General features: G+C 43.7%; 1 protein-coding gene across 2 annotated transcripts in view; it reads left to right on the forward strand.

Moving 5' to 3' along the window:
- dusp16 (dual specificity phosphatase 16) overlaps positions 1–27,855 on the forward strand; it is a 37,654-nt gene that overhangs the window by 3,456 nt on the left and 6,343 nt on the right. For both annotated transcript variants that reach the window (XM_078416722.1, XM_078416723.1), the window contains exons 2-5: positions 20,541–21,048; positions 21,538–21,676; positions 24,970–25,133; positions 25,810–25,969. In XM_078416722.1, the coding sequence (XP_078272848.1) occupies positions 20,818–21,048; positions 21,538–21,676; positions 24,970–25,133; positions 25,810–25,969 (694 nt within the window). In that variant the 5' untranslated portion in view covers positions 20,541–20,817. The remainder of the gene's footprint in view (positions 1–20,540; positions 21,049–21,537; positions 21,677–24,969; positions 25,134–25,809; positions 25,970–27,855) is intronic.

Raw genomic sequence — 27,855 nt, forward strand, 5'->3', positions numbered from 1 at the left:
TCTCTCCTGAGATGCTGCCTGACCTGCTGAGTTACTCCAGCATTTTGTGAATAAATACCTTCGATTTGTAACAGCATCTGCAGTTATTTTCTTACAAAAGGAATTATATATCGTTAAGTTTCACATCTATTGAGTTTTTTTGTTGGAGGCTAGGTGAAGATGTATTGCTCACCTGAAACAATAAACAAGGTGACCAAAACAAAAGTAACTTGCTTCAGAATATGCAAAATGTAAACACTGGTTATCTTATTTTGCAACAGCAAAACGCCCTTCCATGTTGATTTCAGTGTCGAAAAATGTCTCCAGGTACTTCAGAGAGTTGATAGAAAGAAAGAAAGAATGTTAAACGAAATAATCAGAAAGTAGAAGATGAGTAAGAGAATGAATGAATGAATGGAGGAATGCTCAGATGTCGGGACTGAATGGCTGAGATTGGGACTTGGGGCAGGAGAGCTGGCCAAGGAGAGAAGATGCAGCAAAAGAGATGGGAGTCAAATGGGAAATAGGAATTTTGGGGAACTTGTACCTGTTCCCATTCTACTCATGTTCAAGTTTCAAAATGCATGTTAGAAATAAGTCTACATATAGTATTTTTTTCAATCCTGAGGACTCGGTGAGTTTGAGTTGGTGAAGATTTTAAATATTGAATGGACAATTTTGTTTCACTAAAGGTAGTCATCTCAAGCTGTTTAAAAGTGGCATCTTAATGTAGGCAGGGAGAAAATGGCATTACATATTCCAGGGCAAATCGCCAAGAAGTTTCCACCTGCAGCAAGTTAATCATTTATAAACATCATAAGATCATAAGTGATAGGAGTAGAATTAGGCCATTCGGTCCATCAAGTCTACTCTGCCATTCAATCATGGCTGATCTATCTCTCCCTCCTAACCCCATTCTCCTGCCTTCTCCCCATAACCCCTGACACCCGTACATGGATCAGTATAGGGTAGACACAAAATGCTGGAGTAACTCAGCGGGTCAGGCAGCATCTCAGGAGAGAAGGAATGGGTGATGTTTCGGGTCGAGACCCTTCTTCAGTACAGCACAGCACAGGACTAGGCCCTTCAAAGCACAATTTCCGTGTCGAACAGGATGCCAAGTTAAACTAATCTCTGCCTCCCTATAGTCCATCTCCCTCCATTTCCTGCATATCTAGTGTCTATCTAAAAGATTCTATCACATCTGGCTCCTCCAGTCCCCTTGGCAGTGCGTTCCAGGCACCCACCACACTCTGTGTGCAATTAAAATAAATAAATCAATGCTCCACCCATCCCCTATAAACTTTATCTCCCTCACCTTAAATTTTAAACTGATGAGTATAAAATTACTTTAATTGGAAACTGGATACCGATTTTCCACATGAAAAGCTCGCACAGCTAGCAATTTAATAATGACTACCTGATCCATTTTAGTGATGTTAGTTGAAGGATTTATATAGTCAAAAAGTCTTACAGCGTGGAAACAGGCCCTTCGGCCCAACTTGCCCACACCAGCCAACATACCCCATCAGCACTAGTCCTACCAACCTGCGTTTGGCCCTCTAAACCTGTCCAATCCATGTACCTGTCTAAATGTTTCTTAAACGTTGCGATAGTCCCTGCCTCAACTACCTCCTCTGGCAGCTTGTTCCATACACCCACCATCCTTTGCGTGAAAAAGTTACCCCTCAGATTCTTATGAAATCCCCCCCCCCCCCACTTTAAACCTAGGTCCTATATTGATTAGTTCACTGAGGCTGACTTCCTTGCTATAATTCAAAGCCGTGTAAACGGATCCTGGATACCTACCTGTGCAGGTAAATCTGTTCTCAGTTTCACAGCTTGTCCAAAAGCTGGCACCCCCAACCGGGCAGCCCTCCTTGATGGTACACATTTACAGAAGCCTGATTGAGAATTGGCATCAACAAGGGCAATAACCGATACTGCAAATGTAAAGAAAGCAAGATCTAATCCAACTGCAAATACAGCGTCTGCTTGTGGTTTTTAAAAACAAACAAACGGAAACTTTGCAGATGAAAGTACAGGTGAAGCAAAAATCTGATCTTTACTGCAGCAGGTTAATACAACTCGCTGTATGTATAATGCACGCCACAGAAATGAAAATACATTTTTATTGTCTATAACGCCTCAACGTTAGGAGAATATCACAAATCTTAAAATGTTTTTGTTATTTATCATATCATATATATACAGCCGGAAACGGGCCTTTTCGGCCCTCCAAGTCCGTGCCGCCCAGCGATCCCCGTACATTAACACTATCCTACACCCACTAGGGACAATTTTTTAATTTTTTTTACATTTACCCAGCCAATTAACCTACATACCTGTACGTCTTTGGAGTGTGGGAGGAAACCGAAGATCTCGGAGAAAACCCACGCAGGTCACGGGGAGAACGTACAAACTCCTTACAGTACAGCACCCGTAGTCAGGATCGAACCTGAGTCTCCGGCGCTGCATTCGCCGTGAAGCAGCAACTCTACCGCTGCGCTACCGTGGAGTCATACAGCATAGAAATAGGCCCTTCGACCCAACTTGCCCTCGTCCATCAAGATGCCCCATCTATGCTAGTCCCACTTGCCTGCATTTGGCCCATATCCTGCTAAACCTTTTCTATCCATGTATGTGTCCCAAATGTCTTTTAAATGTTGTGGTAGTCCCTGCCTCAACTACTGCCTCTAGCAGCTCATTCCATTTACCCACCACTCTTTGTGTGAAAATGTTGTCTCTATATTTCCTATTAAATCTTTCCCCTCTCACCTTAATTCTGCCACAATTGCCCGGCCCTGGAATAGAAATCAGGATTATTGTAGTAGATAAATTCGTAAAGAAAGAAAATCTTGCAATCGCACAGTGCCTGCTTAGCTAAGCCATTGAAATACATTAGGCTACAATATTAGAGTCATAGTCGAAGAAACATAGAATGATATCGTGTGGAAACTGGCCCTTTGGCCCAACTTGCCCACACCGGCCAACATGTCCCATCTACACCAGTCCCACCTGCCAGCACTTGGTCCATATCCCTCCAAATCAGTCCTATCCATGTACCTGTCTAACTGTTTCTTAAATGTTGGGATAGTCCCTGCCTTAACTACCTCTTCTGGCAGCTTGTTCCATACCCACACCACCCTTTGTGTGAAAAGGTTACCCCTCTGATTCCAATTAAATCTTCTCTCCTTCACCTTAAACCTATATCCTCTGGTCCTCGATTCCCCTACTCTGGGCAGGAGACATTGTGCATCTACCCGATCTATTCCTCTCATGATCTTATGCACCTCTATAATATCACCCCTCATCCTCCTGCACTCCAAGGAATAGAGTCCCAGCCTACTCAACCTCTGCCTGTGGCTCACACCCTTTAGTCCTAGCAACATCCTTTAAAATCTTTTCTGTATCCTTCCCAGCTTGACAACATCCTTCCTATAAAACGGTGCCCAGAACGGAACATAATACTCTAGATGTGGCTTCACCAACGTCTTATACAACTGCAACATGACCTCCCAACTTCTATACTCAACATTCTGGCTGATGAAGGCCAATATGCCAAAGGGCTTTTTGACCACCCTATCTACCTGTGACTCCACCTTCAGGGAGCTCTGCACCTAGATCGCTCTGCTCTACAACACCACCTAGAGCACTACCATTCACTGTGTAGGTCCTGCCCATGTTAGACTTCCCAAATTATTATGACGCTTTTTCTACAGCAATTGTTAGGCATTAATATGTTGCTTCATTTAAGTGTAATAATCTTTATAAAGGAAACTGATGCCTATGATGGCGAAATGATACAATGGATGAATCTTCTGTAAACATCCAACTGTATTGATCTGTTCTGAGGTGTTGCTGTTGTAGTTGTGACTTCATGTGCTGGCTGTTCTGGGCTCAAGACTTGGATGAAGGGATTAAAAGTACCATTAGCAAATTTGCAGATGATACAAAGCTGGGTGGCAGTGTGAACTGTGAGGAAGATGCTATGAGGTTGCAGGGTGACTTGGACAGGTTGTGTGAGTGGGCGGATGCATGGCAGATGTAGTTTACTGTGGATAAGTGTGAGGGTATCCACTTTGGTGGTAAGAATAGGAAGGCAGATTATTATCTGAATGGTGTCAAGTTAGGAAAAGGGGACGTACAACGAGATCGGGGTGTCCTAGTGCATCAATCACTGAAAAGAAGCATGCAGGTACAGCAGGCAGTGAAGAAAGCCAATGTAATGTTGGCCTTCATAACAAGAGGAGTTGAGTATAGGAGCAAAGAGGTCCTTCTGCAGTTGTACAGGGCCCTAGTGAGACCACACCTGGAGTACTGTGTGCAGTTTTGATCTCCAAATTTGAGGAAGGATATTCTTGCTATTGAGGGTGTGCAGCGTAGGTTTACTAGGTTAATTCCCGGAATGGCGGGACTGTCATATGTTGAAAGACTGAAGCGACTAGGCTTGTATACACTGGAATTTAGAAGGATGAGAGAGGATCTTATCAAAACATATAAGATTATTAAGGGGTTGGACACGTTAGAGGCAGGAAACATGTTCCCAATGTTGGGGGAGTCCAGAACCAGGGGCCACAGTTTAAGAATAAGGGGTAGGCCAATTAGAACGGAGATGAGGAAAAACATTTTCAGTCAGAGAGAATTGTAAATCTGTGGAATTCTCTGCCTCAGAAGGCAGTGGAGGCCAATTCTCTGAATGCATTCAAGAGAGAGCTTGATAGAGCTCTTAAGGATAACGGAGTCAGGGGGTATGGGGAGAAGGCAGGAACGGGGTACTGATTGAGAATGATCAGCCATGATCACATTGAATGGTGGTGCTGGCTCGAAGGGCCGAATGGCCTCCTCCTGCACCTATTGTCTATTGTCTAAGACACAGTTTAACTACAGCACTAAGCTCAACATAAGTAACAAAACTGATAATATACAAGGATTTTAGAGTGTAATTGTTCACTTGATGTGACAATAAAGTTTAGGCTTAGTGCACCAGATTCATGTATTAACCTGAAAGTGAAATAAATTTGCATTGATGAAAAAGCTGTAAAAACAAACTTTGTAATCAAATTAAATTTTCAGTGTGGCATCTGCTTTGGAGCTGTTTAAAATATGTTATGGTCTGTGTATTTTAGATACTATTAAAGGCAACCTTAAATGATTGATAATGTCTGTTGCTAATGTTCTATCTTCCATCTCTCTCTTTGATGCTCATCAAAGGGTTCTGTTGTTTGTGGTTTACTTGACGTTTTGGCAGGTGTGATGATGGAGATGTTTGGACAGCAATCATTGGGAAAATTGGTTCTTTAGATAGGAACAGCTTCCAGAACACAAGGTACTGGAAGAACTCAGTGGGTCGGGCAGAACTGGAGAGAGAATGGACAGATGACATTTTGGGTCAGGACCCTTCTTTAGATCCATCTGACATTTCTTCAGCACCTGGTGTTTTGTTCTTGTTTACAGAACCGACTTCATGTTGCAAAGAAATACTGCATAAAATGTTACTTTTTCCTTTAAATTCCTCAGCAATAAAAAGACATTAGACAAACGTATACAGGCTATAAGGGGAGGTTGGACAAACTTGGATTGTTTTCTCTGGAATGTCGGAGGTGGAGGGGAGACCTGATGGAAGGATATAAAAGGATGAGAGGCACAGATAGGGGGTAGACAGTCAGAGGTTGGGGCTGCATTAGACTTCAGACTAGCCTGAAGAATGGTCCTCACCTGTCCATTCCCTCCACAGATGCTGGCTGACCCGCTGAGTTCCTCCAGCACCTTGTATTTTGCTCAAGGTTCCAGCCTCTGCAGTCTATTGTGTCTCTGTAAATAAGACATAATGTTGGATTTAAAGCTTGGTTCAAGGTCTAACTGAATGCCCAAGCAGCACGTTGGTGTGTTTGGGCTGATTGAGCAGCAGGGAGTGTGATCAGGATGAAGGCCCATGGGAACTGAAGAGCAAATAGAACCATTTCAGTTGTGCTGAGTGGGAGTGTGGAGTCCAAATACCATCCAGTCAACATGATACTGGGCCTGCAAGACATGCTGCTTTGTATATAGACACAAAATACTGGAGTAACTCAGCGGGATAGGCTGCATCTCTGGAGAGAAGGAATGGGTGACGTTTCGGGTCGAGACCCTTCCTCGCCAGCATCTGCAGTTCCTTCCTACACATTTGTATTTGTAACCTGCCTATAGCTGTGAAATGCACCTGGAATTTTCATACAAGCATTTTCAAATTAACTTTGGCACAGATCCAAATGATTTAAAAAAAAGCAAATGGTTGACATTATGAGGCCTGTTATCTGTTAAGATTCGCACAAGACTTTATGGAATTTTACAAGGTCATTTTTCTTTTCAAAGTTTCCTACTGCGATACGGTACGTTCATTGTGCAGTAATATTTTGATCTTTTAAAAAAACAATAATCAAAGCGCATTAATGCATCCTCCATGCATCAGTATGCGCTAGTGTGAAATGTACTTCAAAGGTTCAAAGGTCTTTTATTGTCACGTGTACCAATTAAGGTACAGTGATATGCGAATTACCATACAGCCATACGGAACAAAAAGGCAACTAGATACACAACTACATAAAAGGCAAAGAAACTCCAGTCTACTTCCTCTTTATTTCTCCCGTGGTCGGGGCAGTCGAACCATCCGTCGGGGCGATCAAAGCTCCCGCAGCCGGCGGTCGAAACTCCCACATTGGGGCGATCGAAACTCCCACATTGGGGCGATCGAAACTCCCACATTGGGGCGGTCGAAACTCCCACATTGGGGCGATCGAAACTCCCACATTGGGGCGGTCGAAACTCCCACATTGGGGCGGTCGAAACTCCCACATTGGGGCGGTCGAAACTCCCGCGGCTTGGAGTTCCCGATGTCGGTCTCTCACCAGAGACCACAGGCTCTGTGATGGTACGTCCGTAAGCACCCACCGTTGGAGCTCCGAGGTCGACCCAGGCAGGGATGGCGAGCTCCGCGATGGTAAGTCCGCAGGCGACCGCGGTGGAGCTCTCAAAATTGGCAAAGGCCGCCAGCTCCTCGATGTTAGGCCGCAGTGTGGACGGAGATACGATACGGAAAAAATCCCATCTCCACAGGTAAAAGATTAGAAATAGTTTCCCCAAACCCCCTCCCACCCTCCCACATAAAAGAAGCTAAAGAACACCAAAAGCATACATTTAACACATACAATTAAAACACAAAGATGGAAAGGACAGACAGACACACTTGGTGGTGATCCCTTCAATTCCATTTCTCAGTAATGCCGAAGGTTGAGGGAGTCCTGATAAAAATATATACAATTATGAGAGGTGTAGATAGGGTAGACAGTCACAATCTTTTTCCAAGGATGGAAATGTCTAACATGAGAGGCCAAAGCTTTAAGGCAAGAGGGGTCATGTGGTCATGTTTAAAAGGGATGTGCAGGCTGGGTTTTTTACACAGTGGGTGGTGAGGGCCTGGGGTGGTGGTGGAGGCAGATACTATAGTGGCGTTTAAGTGCCGTTTGGATGGGTACATGAATATGCGGGGTATGGAGGGATATGGAGTATGTGCAGGCAGATAAGAGTTGGTCTTGGCATCATGTTCGGCACAGACACTGTGAGGTGAAGGGACTGTTCCCCTGCTCTAAGCTCTATGTATAAACAGAACACTGAGTGTGGGGTCTATCTTCAAGAAAGAAGAAAATATTTGCTTATGAGCCAGTGGCTTTACTCATTCATAGAAATAAGCTTATTCCATTGTGTTTGGTTTCTTTGTATACAAGAGAATGCTTTTGGCAGCTCCACCACCTATGCTACATTGTCTGATGTATAACTGAGGCTTCAACTGTTACCAGTCCAGTCAGCTCTAAGCATATGTTTTGAACAGTAAGCCAAGACCTCCAAAGGCTCTTGGTTTTGTCATATTATGTTAGATTGTCAAAATAATTTAGGTAATCAAATTTATATTGTCAGGTCAAATCATTGAAAACAATTTATTTGTGAAAAAAAAAACTGCAGATGCTGTTTAAATCGAAGGTAGACACAAAATGCTGGAGTAACTCAGCGGGTCAGGCAGCATCTCTGGAGAGAAGGAATGGGTGACGTTTCGGGTCCAGACCCTTCTTCAGACTGATGTCAGGGGAGGGGGCGGGATTTTGTCTTGATTCGAAACGTCACCCATTCCTTCTCTCCAGAGATGCTGCCAGATCCGCTGAGTTACTCCAGCACTCTGTGAAACGTCACCTATCCATGTTCTCCACAGATGCTGCCTGACCCGCTGAGTTACTCCAGCACTCTGTGAAACGTCACCCATTCCTTCTCTCCAGAGATGCTGCCTGACCCGCTGAGTTACTCCAGCACTTTGTGTCTGCCTTCTTTGTGAAGAGTTTGTGTTTGTTTGGTTATTTGTAGTCAGGGTTGGTGGTGGGGCCATGGTGTTTAAGAGGCTTTTGGATTTCCACAGAATGGAGGGATGTGGATCACATGCAGGTGGAGGAGATTAGTTTAACTTGGTAACTTGTTCAGCACAGACATCATGGGCCGAAGGGTCTGGTTCGTGCTGTATGATCTCTCCAGAGATGCTGCCTGACCCGCTGAGTTACTCCAGCTTTTTGTGTCTGTCTTCGGTTTAAACCAGCATCTGCAGTTCCTTCCTACACATTGTGAAGAGTTTTGTTCCTTTAAAAAAAATGCTTTTTTACTTTTACAGTTTAATTTTTATTAGCTCTGGCCCTCTCCGCCATTTATTATTTCTCATTTAAACTGTATTTCTTTCCCCCAAATATATTACTTTTCCCACAATTGTACAGCAATTGCCATGGATCTATCTATCCATCCAGTTTTAATATGATATCAGACCGTGTGCTGGCTGTACAGAGTATGTGTGTTCTCCCTGTGACCACGTGGGTTTTCTCTGGGTGCTCCGGTTTCCTGTCACATTCCAAAGACGTGTAGGTTTGTTGGTTAATTGTCTTTTGTAAAATTGTTCCTAGTGTATCGGAGAGAACATCATAAGGTCATTAGTGATAGGAGCAGAATTAGGCCATTCGGCCTTTCAAGTCTACTCCGCCATTCAATCATGGCTGATCTATCTTTCCCACCTACCCCCATTCTCCTGCGTTATGCCCATAACCCTTGACACCCATACTAATCTGGTAAGGGTGATCGCTTCTTCTTTTTTCGTGTCCATCATCTATGTTTCAAATGTTGGGCCAGGCTCCTGCACAGTGGACATCCTTCTCGTTTGCCACCGCTAGATTTTCCAGGCAGCATTGTTCACCAAGAAGTGGGCATCCTAGTAGGTGTGGCGTGGACTGTACAGATGTTCCACATTCACATTCTGTGTCTGCCGCATCTGCACAGCCCCATTTGCTCAGGTTGGTCTTGCATCGGCCCGTCCCTGTACGAAGCCTGTTGAGGGACTTCCAAATGTTCCAGTCACACCTGTGACCTGGTCAGCATGGACTCGGTGGGCCGAAGGACCTGTGTCCACACTGTATCTCTAAACTAAACCAATTGAGAATAGTGAAGGCGGCATTTGGCGATAGTCCAAGCCCACACCATGAATGTGAAGATGCTGGTTCCTGTAGTGGAGCGAGGAACAGCTCAGAGATGGGTCTTGCTCTCATTTCACGGCATGCTGTGGGAAATAAGTTTGAAATATCAAACATGATCTCTCGCATGTCCCTAAATAAGGTTAGTTCTATTTCTCTACAATACAAATCTTTGTTTTGAAGGACTTTTTCCTAAAGGGAAATGTGATTTTAGATAAGATTAGATTTAGTTTTAGTTTTTTTTTGTATCAATTTATATTTGTCATTCCAAGGTCATGGCTATTTCATTTGTTCCTGAATATTTCCTTTTCTTTTCTTCATGTAATTTGTCATTTGCTTTTGATTTGGTGTAGGCAGGCTCAAATTTAGATTGGTTATCCATTATGTGTAGGAAGGAACTACAGATGCTGGTTTAAACCGAAGATAGACACAAAAAGCTGGAGTAACTCAGAGGGACGGGCAGCATCTCTGGAGAGAAGGAATGGGTGAGGTTTCGGGTCGAGACTCTTCTTCAAACAGAGTCAGGGGGCGGGGGAAACATTTCCCATGACTCTCTGCACTGAATTGGATGGTATCTGTAAGAGTGGTTTGATTAGATTGTGTTGTAGCATCTTCTGTTTGTATCATCACCAACAATTGGCCGTTGGTGTAAGGATGATCAATAAAACATTATGTGGCAGCAAATAGACAGCAATGGAATATCTGTGAGATTCTACAAGGAGCTGTATTATTAATTTAGTCAGGCTGTGGCTTATGCTGCAGATAACATTAGTTGGAGCATTACTCAAAGGCTTGAGGAAGGATGGGAAAATGTCTGTGGCTTGGCAAGGTTCCGAATGGTTTTCCTCAACACTGAATGTGAATCTGTGTGATTTGTGGCCAGTTCATCAAAAATACAGTTACTAGTTTGTTCAAAGTGCACCTGATTGAAGTTTTACTGAGATGTGCACAGATACTGTTTGTTCTGTCGTTGTGAATTGTCCTGTGTGTTAGATAGTCATGAAGTGTGTACCTTTCCACATGCAGGCATGCAGAAATTATGATTTATTTCCCCCTTGTTGAAGCAGACAAAATGTGTTGGAAGGAACTGCAGATGCTGGTTTAAACCGAAGATAGACACAAAATACTGGAGTAACTCAGCAGGACAGGCAGCATCTCTGGAGAGAAGGAATGGGTGACCTTTTGGGTCAAAACCGTTCTTCAGACTGCACTCAAGAAGGTTCTCCCATTCCTTCTCTTCGGAGATGCTGCCTGTCCTGCTAAGTTACTCCAGCATTTTGTGTCTATCTATTGTTATTTATAGGAAAAGGAATGATGTACATCTTGTCTGTGAGCTTAGTATCGTGGATGACAATGCAGGCTTGTTTTGTTGCTGAACGGAAGAGTTTACGTTTATGTCACATGTACCGAGGTACAATGAAAAGCTTTGCATGCTATCCAAACGGATCTGATAATACTGTACGTAAAAACAATCAAGCCAAACTCAAGTAATAGGTAGAGCAAAGGGGAAGATACGGAGTGCAGAATCTAGTTCTCAGCATTGTAGCGCATTAGTTCCACAGACAAAGTCCAATGTTCACAATGGGGTAGAGGTGAATCGGACAGTGCCCCAGCTTATTAATCACTGTTCTGTATGACTCTCTTTGTCATTTGAAACACAACACTATGATTTTTAGAATCCAGGAGCTGTGAATGCTGGTTATTATATAAAAGGACACAAAGTGCTGGAGTAACTCAGCGGGTCAGGCAGCATCTCTGGAGAACATGGATAAGTGACGTTTCGAGTTGAGACCCTTCTTCAGACTGATTGTTGGGGAGGGGGGGATTTCTAACTGCAACTAGACATGGGGACCCGAGCCGCTGCCACATTGACTTCTCGAACTTCAGATAGTCCCTGGTTTCTCTCTCCATCCCCTCCCCCTTCCCAGTTCTCCCACTAGTCTTCCTGTCTCCAACTACATTCTATCTTTGTCCCGCCCCCTCCCCCCGGACATCAGTCTGAAGAAGGGTCTCAACCCGAAACGTCACCCATTCCTTCTCTCCCGAGATGCTGCCTGACCCGCTGTGTTACTCCAGCACTCTGTGAATCGTCACCTATCCATGTTCTCCCGAGATGCTGCCTGACCCGCTGAGTTACTCCAGCACTCTGTGAAACGTCACCTATCCATGTTCTCCACAGATGCTGCCTGACCCGCTGAGTTACTCCAGCACTCTGTGTCTATCTGGGGACTGTAAGGGTGTTTTCTTGATTGCACATATTGAGCATGGTGTGATAGTTTAGCATTGCGTTTCATCTGAACACAATTATTTAAAATATTTTAGAGGTTTGGTTTGTGAATATCAGCACTGAATCACAAGACAATTTATTAAAAATGAATAAATAACAGGCCTTGGGTTACATCAATTTTATTCTGGCTCCGACCAATTGTACTGGTTATATTTTGGGCAGGGCTGAGAAAGTGTTCCAGTGCGTTTGTGCAATGGTGTAGACATTCAGTGTGAATAAATGTGGGCAGGGAGTCTACAATGAAAATGACATGTTTGCTACCTTGGTATGTGGCAATAACAAATCAAAACCTGCGCCTAATGCTTTGAAATGTTGGTGCCTCATCTACTTACACTGAATAAATCAGTGGGGGTTACAGTAATTCATTATGTTGCTTGATTAATGGAATATTTTGAGTGTAAGGTAACGCCGGTGGCTAACTGCTATGATTGGTGGACTGATACGTTTTGAGCCTCGCTGCGGTGTTTAGGTTTATAGGAATGTGATCAGTGTTGCAGATGAATTGTTTGTGGTAGGTTGGTAACAATCTTGGGAAGGAGTGGCCATGTTGTTAACCAGCTAGTCTGTGACAGATTCAATTCAGGAACTGTGTATATTAATGTTTGTACAAGAGTTGTTGTATCGGTACAATGTAGCTGACAGAAATGATAATGTGAATCTGTGGCACGTAGTTGGCTGAAGTTCTGGGAATTCAAAATCTTGAGGAAAGGTTCTCTCATTCGATAAGGGGCCACCTGGGAAGGTTGGTAGTACGGTTAAAGCAAGAAGATGCTAACGGGATCTGCGTGCATGAATGACAAGTTGCTTAATGGCAGAAAAGGGTGTTTTATTCTGTAGGAAGGAACTGCAGATGCTGGTTTAAACCGAAGATAGACACAAAAAGCTGGAGTAACTCAGCGGGACAGGCAGCATCTCTGGAGAAAAGAGATAGGTGACGTTTCGGGTCGAGACCCTTCTTCAGACTGAGTCGGGAGAAAGGGAAACGAGAGATATAGACTGCCTTCTTCAGGCTGAGAGTCGGGGGAAAGGGAAGGAAACGAGAGATATAGACTGCCTTCTTCAGGCTGAGAGTCGGGGGAAAGGAAGGGAAACTAGAGACAGTATACACTATTTCTCAGGTTTCCCTTTCCCCTGATTCTGTCTGAAGAACGGTCTCAACCCAAAACGTCATCTATTCCTTTTCTCCAGAGATGCTGCCTGACCCGTTGAGTTACTCCAGCTCTTTGTGTCTATCTGTTGTTTTACTCTGTTTGCTGACAGGAGGGATGTAAAGGGTGGTGTTTCTTAGAGGGGCATCTGTTCCTCTTTCTTGTAGATTCACATTGATGATCTGTAGATAAAATCATTCTTTTTCCACCTTCTGATAAATTTCCTTTTGCCTACTTGCAAAGTATCAGAGAATTGTAATAATGTTGCTCAACTTGCAAATGTATGTTCTTGAAAGTTCATAAGAGCAGAAGTTCATCTAAATGATTGAAAGACTGATTGATTGAAAGATACAGAATGGACCTTTCTAAGCAGGCCCTTCAGCTCAGCGAGCCCACGCCGACCATCGCTCATCTGTTCACACTAATTCAATGTTATCCCACATTCCCATCCACTCCCTACACTCTAGGGGCGATTTACAGAGGCCAATTAACCCACAAACCCGCACGTCTTTGGGATGTGGGAGGAAACCGGAGCACCCACATGATCAAAGAGAGTACGTGCAAACTCCACACAGATAGCACCCAAGATCAGGGCAAACCCAGGTCTCTGGCGCTGTGATGCAGTGGCTCCACCTACTGTGCTGCCCTCAGACTAAAGTTAATGTATACCTTCTCTGAGCTTTTTTTCAGTCATACTGACTTATTCTGGATCTGGTTTGTTACCAGTATCAACAAAATTCCTTCTCCAAAGAGTTGTTCTTTCCAAGTTAATGGAAAGTGTGAGGCCAAGCCAGTAGTTGAACTAAAATGGCCTTGCCTAGAAGACGGAACGGTGCAGTGTGGAACAAGGCCCATGTGTGTGCTGAACATGATACAATTTAAACTACAAATCCGTCTGCAAGTAGCCACATCCCTCCATTCCCTGCTTGTTTAGTTTATGTCTGTCCAAATGCTTCCTAAACATCGCAATCCTATCTGCTTCCACCATTTCCCCTGGCAGTGCATTCCAGAACCAGCTCTCAGAGTGTTTAAAATAAAAACTTCCCTCCTAAATTCCTTTTAAACTTTACCCCTCTCACCTTCAAGCTCCGCCCTCCAGTAGTTGGCATCTTCACACTGGGGAGAAGACTGTCTACACTGTCAGAGATAAATAGATCTTTGATTAGTGTGGGTGTCTGAAGTTATGGAGAGAAGGCAGGAGAATGGGGTTAGGAGGGATAGATAGATCAGCCATGATTGAATGGTGGAGTAGACTTGATGGGCCAAATAGCCTAATTCTGCTCCTATTATTTATGAGCTTATGTCTATCCCCTGTGCTCCACCGAGACCCGAAGGGGAATTTCTCCCATACCTTCACCTTCCACCTCCATTTTCTCCTCTAGCTTCACAATTCGCAATTCGAATTGAACATTGTCATTTTCATTCGCAATTTTCAATTCTTTTGTCTCACACCTTAAGTCTTTTCATCTCTGGCCTTTGTCCATCCATATGCCGATCAAAACACCTGCTGAGATACTCAAGCACCTTGTTGGCATTTTTTGGGGTGAAAGGTGAAGACGGGAATTCTGTCCTTGTTGCTTTGAGGGGGGGGGGGAGAGCAAGAGCAGAACTACAAGGCACAGAGGAGACACGTGTGAGGGTTTCATCTACGACACTCACTAAAGAATGAGGACACCTCCGATGTCCTTGGATGGAAAACCTCATCGTGGGTGCAGATGCAGCAGAGATGGAGGAGTTGAGAGTGGGTGGGGAGGGCGGGGGGATAGCTACTTTGGAAGAGACTGGGTGGGAAGAAGTGTAGTCCAGAGAACTATGGGAGTGGTAGGTTTGGAGTAGATGCCAGTCGATAGTCTGTCTCCTGTGCTGGACACAGGGAACAAGGGGAGAGGTGTCAGACATGGTCCAGGTGAGTTTGAGGACAGGGTGGTTCGTGATGAAGTTAATGATTCTGCCTGGGTACAGGAAGTAGCCCTGATACAGTCTTCAATGTAGCAAAGAGTTGGGCAAGAGGGTCAGTGTGTGCCTGGAACACGGACTTCAGTGTAACCAACAAAATGGCAGACGTAGCTGGGTGCCCATGTGAGTGCCCAGAGCTAGACCTTTAACTTGGAGAAAGTGAGAGGAGTCAAAAGAAAAGTTGTTGAGAGTGAGATCGTGTTGCTAGGCAGAGTAGAATGTTAGTAGAGGGAAGTGGGTCGGGTCTTTGCTCCAGAAACAGTTAACTTTTAATGTATAGGAGCAGGGGGTGGGGGGGCAAGGGTGAGGCTTCACGCTATTTCATGGCCATTAAGATGTGACCCAAGTGGGGATACGATGGAAACTGCGCGGCAGGCAGGGTGCTCAGTCAGCGTGTTTTATGGAGGCTGCCAGCTTTACGATAGAAAGCTGATGAATGAATGGAAATCTTTAAGAATGGGATGAAGAGCAGTTCTGGAGACAGGGCTTGGAATTTATTTTCCATCGCTAGCATGTGTTCTGCTGTAAACATTCTCAGACTTCTGCCGGCAGCTTTTGTCCTCTGGAGATTCACCAGGCCAAAGCATTCCACCCTGAAGAAATACGTATTGCAGCCTGTAAATATTTGACAGGGCTTTTAAAGGGCTTTGAGTACTTTGTAAGAACATCTTTTTAAAATGGACAAAGCGATGGCAAAAGTCAAGATTGTTTAATTGCCATGTTTACCAACATGAAATTCTTACTTGCTTGGAAATGATTTCTGCAGTTCTTGTTGAAACTGGAGTTTAATTCCTGGCTTAACCATGGTGGCAGACAGCTCCAAAAGCTGTTTCTGAATGTCACGGAAACACTAGCTGAAGAATGCAGTCTGACTGCTGTGAATTGGGCAGTTTAAGTTTGCCACTGGGACAGACTGGCTGATTTTGAGAAGGTTTACCAAAACTGAGAAGAAGCTGTAAAGGATCCTAGGTGTGAGTGGATTTGACATCCATTACCTACAAATGACAGTCATACGGCACGGAAACAGGCTCTTCGGCCCAACTCGTTCATGCTGACCAACATGTCCCATGCAAAAAACCCACACCAAGTGTTGGATTAACTCAGCAGATCAGGTAGCATCTCGAGAGAAGATGAATGGGTGATGTTTTGGGTCGGGACTTTTCTTCAGACTCAGGAAGGGTCCCGACCTGAAACATTGCCTCCCCATGCCTTGCTGCCCGACTTGACGAATTACTTCAGCACTTTGTGTCTTTATTTTGTAAACTAGCTTCTGCAGTTCCTTGTGTCTCCATTTTAATGTCCCATCTAAGCCAGTTGTGTTTAGCCCATATCTCTCTAAATGTTTCCTATCCAAGTACTTGTCCAAGTGTCTGTAAATGCTGTTTTGGGACCTGCCTTAAATAAAGAGGGAGAAGATTGGACCATTACCTTCCATCACAGTGAGCAATGTGGGGAGTCGCTGTGGTGGATGTTTATGTTAAATTTTATTTTATGTGGCTGTGTGTCTTGTTGCTTTTCACTTAGTATGGCAACTCAAATTTTACTGTACCTTAATTGGTACACGTGCCAATAAACTGACCTTGAACTACCTCCTCTGGCAGCCCATTCCTTGTATCCACCACCCTCTTAGTGAAAAGCTTGCCTCTCAGGTTCCCCCCAGTTCTCGCTGCATTTGATTATTGGCATTCAAAGCCTAGACTGGAACTAACCTCCAGCAGTGATATTAGTGTGTTTGTGTGCAGATTGAATTAGTATGTTTTTGGTGCATTTCTGTGTATGGAGGTAGAATTACCACTCAACCAGATTTCAGACAACCTTTTAATTGCTGCTGTAATTAGATACGTGCGACTTTAATTACATTTTCATTGTACTTAATTGAAAGAGGGAAACTGCCCTGTGGGGAGAGTGCTAAATAAAACAAATCGATACTTTGCCTTTCAGTCCACCATTTCTCTCTCATTTGATGCAAACCATGTTTGTAGATCAACAAGGACTATGTGTGTGAACGTGTAGATTAACTAGAGAAAGGTAAATTAACAGAAAATACTAGAGAAAAATAAACGTATTTCACTGCACATGTGGCAAATACAATAATAGACAACAGACAATAGGTGCAGGAGGAGGCCATTCGGCCCTTCGAGCCAGCACCGCCATTCAATGTGATCATGGCTGATCATTCACAATCAGTACCCCGTTCCTGCCCTCTCCCCATAAATACCATAAATGTTATTGAAGCATCGGCAGGGTTATGCAGTAATTGTACTCAAGTTTATGTGCCTGATGTTGGTAAGAGAGTGTGATTTTGGGAATAACTTTTAACAGCCTCCATTTTGCATGTTATTGGCGTGAGAAGCTCACAATCGGGTACGGGGCAGATCTGATGATTAACCCTTTCACTCTTTTCCCCAACCAGGAAATTAGGCTAAAATTACCTGCTTTGATTTCATTAGTCAGCCTTCAATTATAACAAGCAGAGCTGAAGGGACTGGGTGCCAGTTTATATTGGTTTGTTAAAGGCTCTTTTACCCCCAGTTGAGAAAAATAAGTTGACATTTTATGAATATAGGAAAATAAAAATAAATTGAATTCAGAATTCAAAGGGGAATAGTTTAAAACTTGTATTTGGAGTATGCTGTGAACTGGTTACAATCTCTTATTTGAGGTTTCAAGGTCAGTTTATTCCGTAGTAATGTAACATTTATGACCATGTATTCATAAATGTATTTTTTCTTTGGATGGTAAATAGATCCATCTGCACCTCCAACCAGTTTCTGTTTGTGGCCTTTATTATTTATGAATGTATTATATTATCGCTTTGTAAAACCTTTACTAGTTTAGTTTATTAGTTTAAGAAAATAACCAGATGCTGGTAAAAATCGAAGGTATTTATTCACAAAATGCTGGAGTAACTCAGCAGGTCAGGCAGCATCTCAGGAGAGAAGGAATGGGTGACGTTTCGGGTCGGGACCCTTCTTCAGACGGATGTCAGGGGGGCGGGACAAAGGAAGGATATAGGTGGACAGGAATATAGAGGGAGAACTGGGAGGGGGGAGGAGAAGAGAGGGACAGAGGAACTATCTAAAGTTGGAGAAGTCGATGACCCTGATGCACATAAACCTGTAGCGATGGGCAAAATTCAATCAGTGACACTGGAATGAAAATGGTGTTTAGTGCCAGCAGATGGGTGGAGAGCAGAGAACAGAACAGACCCTTTGGCCCAGAGTGCCTGTGCCGAACATGATGCCAAGATCAACTCTCATCTGCCTGCGTATAATCCTACATATCCACATGCCTCTCCAAAAGTCTTTTAATTGCCACTATCATAACTGCCTCCCTAGATAATCCCAGGGTAGGGGTGGGGGTGGTTTAAAACTGGAGGGCGTAGGTTTAAACTGAGGGGTTAAGATTTAAAGGGAACTTGCGGGGCAGGTTTTTCCCACACACAGTGGTGGGTATATGGAAGGAGCTACCAGAGGACGCAGTGGAGGTGGGAACAATTCCGATGTTTAAAAAAGCATTTGGACAAATGCATGGATAGAAAAGGTTAAGAGGAATGTGGGTCAAGCTTAGGCAAGGGACCACCCTAGGTGATTCAGTGGTCAGCATAGTTGACCTGTTTCTACGCTGAATGACTATCAAATGGTGACTCGAATGTAGTTAAACATTTTTTAACTTGCTGGGCTCCCAGTTTCAATTAAAAGTAGATTTTCAAATAGGAGCGGCACGGTGGCGCAGCGGTAGAGTTGCTGCCTTACAGCGAATGCAGCGCCGGAGACCCGGGTTCCATCCCGACTACGGGCGCTGTCTGTACGGAGTTTGTACGTTCTCCCTGTGACCTGCGTGGGTTTTATAATAGACAATATAGACAATAGATGCAGGAGGAGGCCATTCGGCCCTTCGAGCCAGCACCACCATTCAATGTGATCATGGCTGATCATTCTCAATCAGTACCCCGTTCCTGCCTTCTCCCCATACCCCCTGACTCCGCTATCCTTAAGAGCTCTATCTAGCTCTCTCTTGAATGCATTCAGAGAATTGGCCTCCACTGCCTTCTGAGGCAGAGAATTCCACAGATTCACAACTCTCTGACTGAAAAAGTTTTTCCTCATCTCCGTTCTAAATGGCCTACCCCTTATTCTTAAAGCACTTTTCTGAGCAGAACAGCCGGGACTGGTGGAAACTTGCACATTGCAACTGCTGATGTAGTTTGATTTTGGTCACAAAGTTATTCTAGTCTTCGAGAATAAAATCTGGTTTGCCTCTGAGGTATACAGGCCATAACTGATGCTTTTGGTTTATGTCAGTGTTGCCAGTATGATATAATTATTTATCCTGTAACTGTTAATTCATTCTGCCTTTCCCAAGTAGCCTTTCTGCTGCTGGCTTTTGCTTTGTTCTGCATGAATATTGGGGTTTTATGTTTATTGAACTTGTTTTTGTTTGTTTATTTTATTATCTATTGATTTCTGTGCTTCTAGAACCACTTATGTTGCTGTAAGAATTTCATTGGGCCATTTAGATAAATGTGGCAATAAGCACTCTTGAGTTCTGGAGTGAGTTGTGGGAAAGGGAGATGGAGGTTAGGAAGTGCAATGATGCCAGACATTGTTGCTGACAGTTGGCCACGGTCGCCTTTCCAGGGAGATTCACCCTGAACGGGAAGTGAGAAACAGTAGGCGTTACCCATGGAGATCACGGTGACCACTAGTTCACATTAGTATCGGGGAAAAAGAAGGGTCTCGACCCCAAACATCACCCATTCCTTCAGATTTGCCTGATTCTGTCGCAAGAGGATTTTTGTGTTGAGCTGGAGTTTCGATTGGTTCAAATTTTGTGATGGTAAATTCTTACTTTCTGGACTAAACTCTACTTGTGGAAATTCTGAAATTACTGCCAGTCTCGTGTAGTGTTAGCCAACTGCAAGAGTCCCGTGGACACACAAGGAACTGCAGGCACGGTGGTGCAGCGGTAGAGTTGCTGCCTTACAGCGAATGCAGACCGGAGACCTGGGTTCCATCCTGACTACGGGTGCTGTCTGTACGGAGTTTGTACGTTCTCCCCATGACCTGCTTATTGGCTTGGTAAATATTAAAAAAATTGTCCCTAATGGGTATAGGATAGTGTTAGTGTGCGGGGATCGCTGGTCGGCGTGGACCCGGTGGGCCAAAAGGGCCTGTTTCGGCACTGTATCTCTAAACTAAACAAAAAATGACACAAAGTGCTGGGGTAACTCTACAGGTCAGCCAGCATCTCTGGAGAACATGGATAGGTGATGTTTCGGAATGGGACTCTTCAGTTTGAAAATGTCACCAAATGACCCAAAATGTCATCTCTCATGTTCTCCAGAGATGCTGCCTGACTTGCTGAGTTAATTCCAGCACTTACAACAGTCACAGCCTCATTACTACAATCCTGTAGTATGAAGGCGTGTAACATTGAAGATTGTAATTCTTAAACGCAATCTTACGTTTTCATTTCAGCCTATCTATGGTATAATGTGGGAGCATTGTACTGTACATTAGCTTTAACAACTGGTCAGAATGATGCATTTAATTCTAAACATTCAGGAGTTGTGCATCACTTTGTGGCACTGTGGTGTGATGTTGTTCTAATGATCCTTTTCTGTGTTGCCCTCAGGTTTTCTACTTGGAATATTGAGTGTCAGATAGAAGTGAAGAATGGTGCAAGCTTAAATTAACCTTTGTACTGGCAAAGGGATGGGTGTTTCAGCCAACCACCACTGAGGCTGTTGTCCAGTAGAACCACACAAGCAGTGGTTGACAGACCATTGAGATGGATTTTATTTTTCCAAATCAAATGCAATCTACATGACATCATTAGGGTTGTGCTGTGATGACGTGGGTGATCCTGTAAGTGGCACTGAGCCATAATTTGGGGACAGCACCGAGTCACCATGGATGATGGGAAAACCAGGACTCAGATGGTCACTGCAGAGAAGCTTGTGGCACTTCTGGAAAGTGGCATTGACAAAGTGCTCGTCATTGACAGCCGTTCCTTTGTTGAGTACAACGCCTCGCATCTCTTGGACGCTGTGAATATTAATTGCTCAAAGCTGATGAAAAGACGACTACAACATGATAAAGTGCAAATTGTGGAGCTGATCCAGCACTCTGCAAAACAAAAGGTAGGATCGTGGTCGCAAAGTGAAACTCAGAAGGGTAGCTCCACCACGCAGATATTCAGGGAACGTTGGGATCTGGATCATGCACAGGCAGATTATGCGTGTTTATCTTGGCATCGTGTTCAGCACGGTCATTGTGGGCCGAAGGGCCTGTTTCTATGCTTTACTGTACCTGTTCAATGTAAGCTCCAAGTAGAACAAGTTCCCCTTTAATCCCACAGGCCTGTAATTATTCCTGCAGATACCCCAAACCAATGCCCTTCTGAAGGCTTAGATTTGCTGTGATTTGACTTCCTTGCGGGTGGTGGGTTCCAGATCAAGACATTGCTCCATGTTGAATAATAATATTCATGTGTTTCGTAAACGTGCAACTTTTACAACCGGGACATAGTTTTACGTATGCAATAGCAAATAAAACATTGATGTCAAGTTGCATTGAGTTTTGTGGGGGGATTGCTTTTTACTAAAGAACTGTCCCCATCACCGTTCCAGATTGAGGTTGACGTCACACAGGAGGTGGTGGTGTATGACCAATGTACACAAGATGTCAGTCGCCTGCCCTCTGACAGCTTTACTTCTGTTCTTCTGAGCAAACTGGAGAAGAAGTTCAACATCGTATCCCTCCTTGCAGGTAAGACTTGCTGGTGTGTGAAATGTTCTATGTGGGAGAAACTACATCAAATCTGCAGGCAGATTACAAAACGGCAGGCCATGGGGCTTTTCCAGGTTTAAGTTAGATCGAAGCAAGAGCAATTAAAGAAATTAAAGAAATAATCACTCACTCAGGATATGAGAATTATGTGAGACCGTGTAAAATGTAGTAATTGAGCTCGCTTTTATAAATTCTCATTTATTGATCAAATTGCTTGAACAATAAGATTAGTAGTTTTTGTCACTTTCTTAGTTGTAAGAACTTGAATGGAAGTCGTATAAAACTGTCAACATGTTTCATCTGAACACATCAACAAATTGCTTTACCATGAAAGCCTCAACTTGCCCAAGGCTTTGTTGAGCTGGAACTGATTGCTGGTTCGTGTGAGATGCCAGTGTGAACAAATATAGATACCCATTCTCAATTCTATGTATTAGTAGGATAAACCTTTAGCAAATAAAATAGCCGATGCAATGGCAAAGAGCACAACCAAAATATTTAGATTAGTTTAGAGATACAACGCAGAAACAGGTCCTTTCGGCCCATCGGGTCCGCGCCGACCAGCGATCCCCGCACACTAACACTATCCTATACCCACTAAGGGACATTTTTTTTTTACACATTCACCAAACCAATTAACCTACAAACCTGTACGTCTTTGGAGTGTGGGAGGAAACCCACGCAGGTCACGGGGAGAACGTACAAACTCCGTACAGACGGCACCCGTAGTCGGGATGGAACCCGGGTCTCCGGCGCTGCATTCGCTGTAAGGCAGCAACTCTACCGCTGTGCCGCCCTTTAATTTCTTTAAAAGGTGTGAAAAAATCAGGTGCTGAATAACTGATGTTAATCCAATCAGCTTCCTTGAGCACACAACTCAATTCAGAAAATGAAAAAGTAAAAGTGAATAACTAATGAGAAAAATCTTAAGTGCAGAAAATACATTTTGCTTCTGAAACCACGGTTGATTGAACATTTGTTTTAGTTAGTTTCCTCCCCTGCTTTTAAAATTGTGGCAATGGTTGTATCATCATTTGATAAGTGAGGGGATCAATTAAAGCAGCCAAATTCTTCTTAGTTTGAAGCATCCATCCAGACTATTAGTTTTGAACTGAATTTTCTAATGGGTGCACTGCATTTGGAAAGCCATTTTTTACTTGCTTAAAGATTTTCAAAAAAGATTTAGACCCGGAAACCTTTAATATAGTGACATTTATATTATACTCTAGTTGATCCTAATTACCAAATTCTTATGTTGTACAAGTTATACTTCAAGATTCAGTGTATTGTCACATGTACCAATTAAGGTGCAATGAAATGTGAGTTACCCTACAGCCATACTAAGTAAAAAGCAACAAGACACACAGCCACATAAAATAACATTTAACATTAACATCCACCACAGCGGATTCCACATTCCTCACTGTGATGGAAGGTAATAAAGTTCAATCCTCTTCCTCTTTGTTCACCCGCGGTCGGGGCTGTTGAACCGTCCGCAGTTGCACTTAAAGAAAAACGTATAAAAGCGCGTTTAAATAGATAAAAGGAATTGATGTATTGTGATTCATAATTGACCATTGTGAAGCAAATTGAGTAATATCATCAAAGTTAAATGCATCACGATCTATAATTCCTCTTCAGCTTTTAGTTTTTCATATTGACTCATTTCTATCAAGGGGTTCCTCCTACATACATGCACAGTGATTGTGCAAGAGTGAAACGTGTGTCCTTTGGGATAGTTGCTCTTTGTATGCAAACCCTTTGGGTTTGGTGTCAACCATTTATCATAGATTCAAACTTTGTTTCGTCTTCCATTTTTCCTCCTCTGCTCACATGGCAATGATTCATATTGAAGTATATTTTAGGAAAAAAACTGCAGATGCTGGTTAAAATCAAAGGTAGACACAAAATGCTGGAGTAACTCAGCGGGTCAGGCAGCATCTCTGGAGAGAAGGAATGGGTGATGTTTCGGGTCTAGACCCTTAAGGGTCACCCATTCCTTCTCTCCAGAGATGCTGCCTGATCCGCTGAGTTACTCCAGCATTTTGTGTCTACCTTCGAAGGATAGTTTCAAGGTTTCTCTGAGACATACTGACGGAGTGAAGACTGATCACACGTGGGCCTGAACAATGGGTGTTTGATGGTTGTTTCATGATATCAGGGATGAGAGACTTATGAATAAGCATGTGAATAAGGAGGAATATTGATAATGTGCAGGCAAATAAAAGCTGGTGTTGGCATCATGCTCGGTAAAGACATTGTGGACCGAAGGGCCTGTTCTTCTTGTCCGGTTTTACGTTCTATAAATTGTAACAAAGTGTGTGTGTTATTGGACATTAACTTTGGTTCGTTAGATAAATCTGAAATGGAAAGCTAAAGTCAATGTTGTTGTTGGCGTTTTGAAAGATTGTATCACCAAAATTCTTATCCACCGTTGTCACCACGAAAATGCCAGAATATCCAAAATAAACCTGATTAGTTTCACTAATGCCCAGTGGGGAAGAACATCTGCCATTCATTTCCAGCCCAGTCGCGGTGTGGCCTCAGAACCACAACAATGTAGTTAGCTGTTAATTGTCCACTGAAAAGGCCCAGCAAGGCATTCAAAGGAATCGAGCTACTATTTAAAGCTCTACTCTTTTAACTCGGCAGCTCACGGACTCGATGCACAATTAATTTATTAACATTGAGGCTTCATAAACATTCCCGTCAGAGTTGTACGAAAGACCAGATGTAAAATCTTGAAAACACTAAGTGCTGGAGGAACTCCGTGGGTCAGGCAGCATCTGTGGAGGGAAGGGACAATGTTTTGGTCAGGACTCAAGCCAGATCATTAAATGTACTCATGAAAGAGTTGGCTATTGTTGACACAAGGAACTGCAGATGCTGGTTTACCAAGAATGGCAAAGTGCTGGAGTAACTCAGTGGGTCAAACAGCATCTCTGGAGAACATGGATCGGTGACGTTTCACAGAGTGCTGGAGCAACTCAGTGGGTCAAACTGCATCTCCTGAGAACATGGATCGGTGACGTTTCACAGAGTGCTGGAGCAACTCAGTGGGTCAAACAGCATCTCCTGAGAACATGGATCGGTGACGTTTCACAGAGTGCTGGAGCAACTCAGTGGGTCAGGCAGCATCTCCTGAGAACATGGATCGGTGACCTTTAGGTTGTGTCCTTTCTTCAGGCTCATAACGTGGTTATTGTTCTTGGAAGGATCAAGGCTTTGCTTTTCGTAACTGTGAACAGTTTTACTTTGTCTCTGTTTGGTAGGTGGATTTGCCAGATTTTCTTCCACCTTCGGCAGCCTGTGTGAAGGGAAGTCCTCTCTTGTCCCTGCGAACATTTCCCAGCCTTGCTTAGCTGTAACCAACACTGGGCCAACTCGCATTCTTCCTCATCTCTACCTTGGCTGCCAACGAGATGTGTTGAACAAGGTAAGTGAGCACCAACCTCGCCCATCCACTGTCGTTAATAGAATGAATCTCTGCAAAGGTGGCAGACACTTTCCATTTATTTCAAATAACTGTGTCATTATGTGAATGCAAATGCGGAGAAAGCATTTCCACAACTAATTTAAAATGGTACTTTGCCAAATTGCCAAAGATATTTGAGTGAAATTAAGGACAAGTTATTAAATGAGAGTGGAGGGCCATAAAGTCACCACTAAGCAGAGAGGAATCCTCTTTGTATTTATGAAGCACCTGGATTTACATTTAAAACCCTGTAAACTGAAATGCAAAGGATGAATCGTTGGAAAATGGGACTGGACTCTAGAACAGATACCAAGGACTGAATGTGTAGGAAGGAACTGCAGATGCTGGTTTAAACCGAAGATAGACACAAAATGCTGGAGTAACTCAGCGATCCAGGCAGCATCTCTGGAGAGAAAGAATGGGTGACGTTTCAGGTCGAGACTGAAGAAGGGTCTCCCATTCCTTCTCTCCAGAGATGCTGCCTGTCCTGCTGAGTTACTCCAGCATTTTGTGTCTACCAAGGACTGAATGTTTCCCTCTATGCCACAGCTTGTTATAATTCTAAAAGGCAATACTTGTATTTGAATGATTAAAGTTCCATGGCATTTACAAGCATTATCTTTTCCTTTAAATGCAGGAGCTTATGCAGCAGATTGATGTGGGCTACGTACTCAATGCAAGTAACACATGTCCCAAACCTGACTTCATTCCAGAGACTCACTTTCTACGTGTTCCGGTGAACGACAGCTTTTCTGAGAAGATCTTGCCCTGGCTGGACAAGTCTGTTGAATTTATAGGTCAGTAGAGTGGTAAAGAGAGCCTATGGTATGCTTGCCTTCATAGGCTGGGGCATTGAGTATTATTAGTCAGGATATCATGATGCATCTTTATAGGACTTTGTTAGGCCAAATTTATAATACTGCGTGCAGTTGTGATTGCCCTATTACAGGAAGAATGGAGGTTTTGTAAAGGATCATAAGAAATAGGAGCTGAATTAGGCCATTCGGCCCATCAAGTCTATTCTGCCATTCAATTGTGGCTGATCTATCTCCCCTTCTGAACCCCATTCTCCTGCCTTCTCTCCATAACCTCTGACACCTGTACACACGGGTGCAGAGGTGGTTTATTAGAAATGATGCCTGGATTAGGGGGTATTGTCGAGTTCGCGTTCCCGGTCAGTTGGTTGATAATAATCAGAGTCGGCACAGACCTCACTTATCCGTAGTTTATTAGAGATCTCGTAGACGGGTTTCTAAAAGCACACACAGAGTTGCGGACTCCGGGGCCAGTGGAAACGTGTCTCACCAGCCCCTAGAATTAAGCCCACTTTATTCCCAAATACTGCAAAATTTAGTTATTACAACCAATCGGTCAGTTGTGATTTAACCTAGCACACAATGTTGCAAAGCCCATGCAAAGTCCAGTGGCCCAAGCAAACAAATAAGATAGATCTGGCTTTGCGTTCCTCATCTCCACAGTATGAGCTACAGGGAGAGGTTGGACAGACTTGGCTTGTTTTCTCTGGAATGCCTGAGGCTGCAGGGAGAATTGATAGAGGTAGTTGAGTATAGGAGCAAAGAGGTCCTTCTACAGTTGTACCGGGCCCTGGTGAGACCGCACCTGGAGTACTGTGTGCAGTTTTGGTCAAAAAATTTGAGGAAGGATATTCTTGCTATGGAGGGCGTGCAGCGTAGGTTCACTAGGTTAATTCCCGGAATGGCGGGACTGTCGTATGTTGAAAGGCTGGAGCGATTGGGCTTGTATACACTGGAATTTAGAAGGATGAGGGGGGATCTTATTGAAACATATAAGATAATTAGGGGATTGGACACATTAGAGGCAGGAAACATGTTCCCAATGTTGGGGGAGTCCAGAACAAGGGGCCACAGTTTAAGAATAAGGGGTAGGCCATTTAGAACGGAGATGAGGAAGAACTTTTTCAGTCAGAGAGTGGTGAAGGTGTGGAATTCTCTGCCTCAGAAGGCAGTGGAGGCCAGTTCGTTGGATGCTTTCAAGAGAGAGCTGGATAGAGCTCTTAAGGATAGCGGAGTGAGGGGGTATGGGGAGAAGGCAGGAACGGGGTACTGATTGAGAGTGATCAGCCATGATCGCATTGAATGGCGGTGCTGGCTCGAAGGGCTGAATGGCCTACTCCTGCACCTATTGTCTATTGTATGTAAAATTATGAGAGGCATTGTTAAGGTAGACAGTCAGAACCTTTTCCCCAGCATGGAAATGTCAAATACTAGAGGGCACAGCTTTTAGGTGAGAGGGGCAAAGTTTAAGGCAGATGTGCAGAACAAGTTGTTTTACACAGAGCATGGCGAGTGCCAGGGGTGATGGTGGAGGCAGATATGACAGTGGTCTTTAAGATGCTTTTGGAAAGCTGCATGGATATGCAGGGAATCAATGGATATGGATTATGCACAGGTGGATAAGAGGTGGTCTTGGCATGATGTTTGGCACAGACATTGTGGGCCGAATAGCCTATTCTATGTTAGTAGGGACTTTTGTGTTGATCTTTTAAGATATAATTTTGTTCACATACACTTAATGCTTATGTTTGATATTTTCTGATTATAAATGAAATTCATTGGCATGCTGCCTGAAGGAGATGAGAAAAGCAGCTTCAAAGCACAGACCAGGCAGGGGTAACGTGCATTTGTCTGTCAAGGTGACTTTT

Source organism: Rhinoraja longicauda, chromosome 20 (genome assembly GCF_053455715.1).
Source record: "Rhinoraja longicauda isolate Sanriku21f chromosome 20, sRhiLon1.1, whole genome shotgun sequence".
In the NCBI taxonomy this organism is placed as follows: domain Eukaryota; kingdom Metazoa; phylum Chordata; class Chondrichthyes; order Rajiformes; family Arhynchobatidae; genus Rhinoraja; species Rhinoraja longicauda.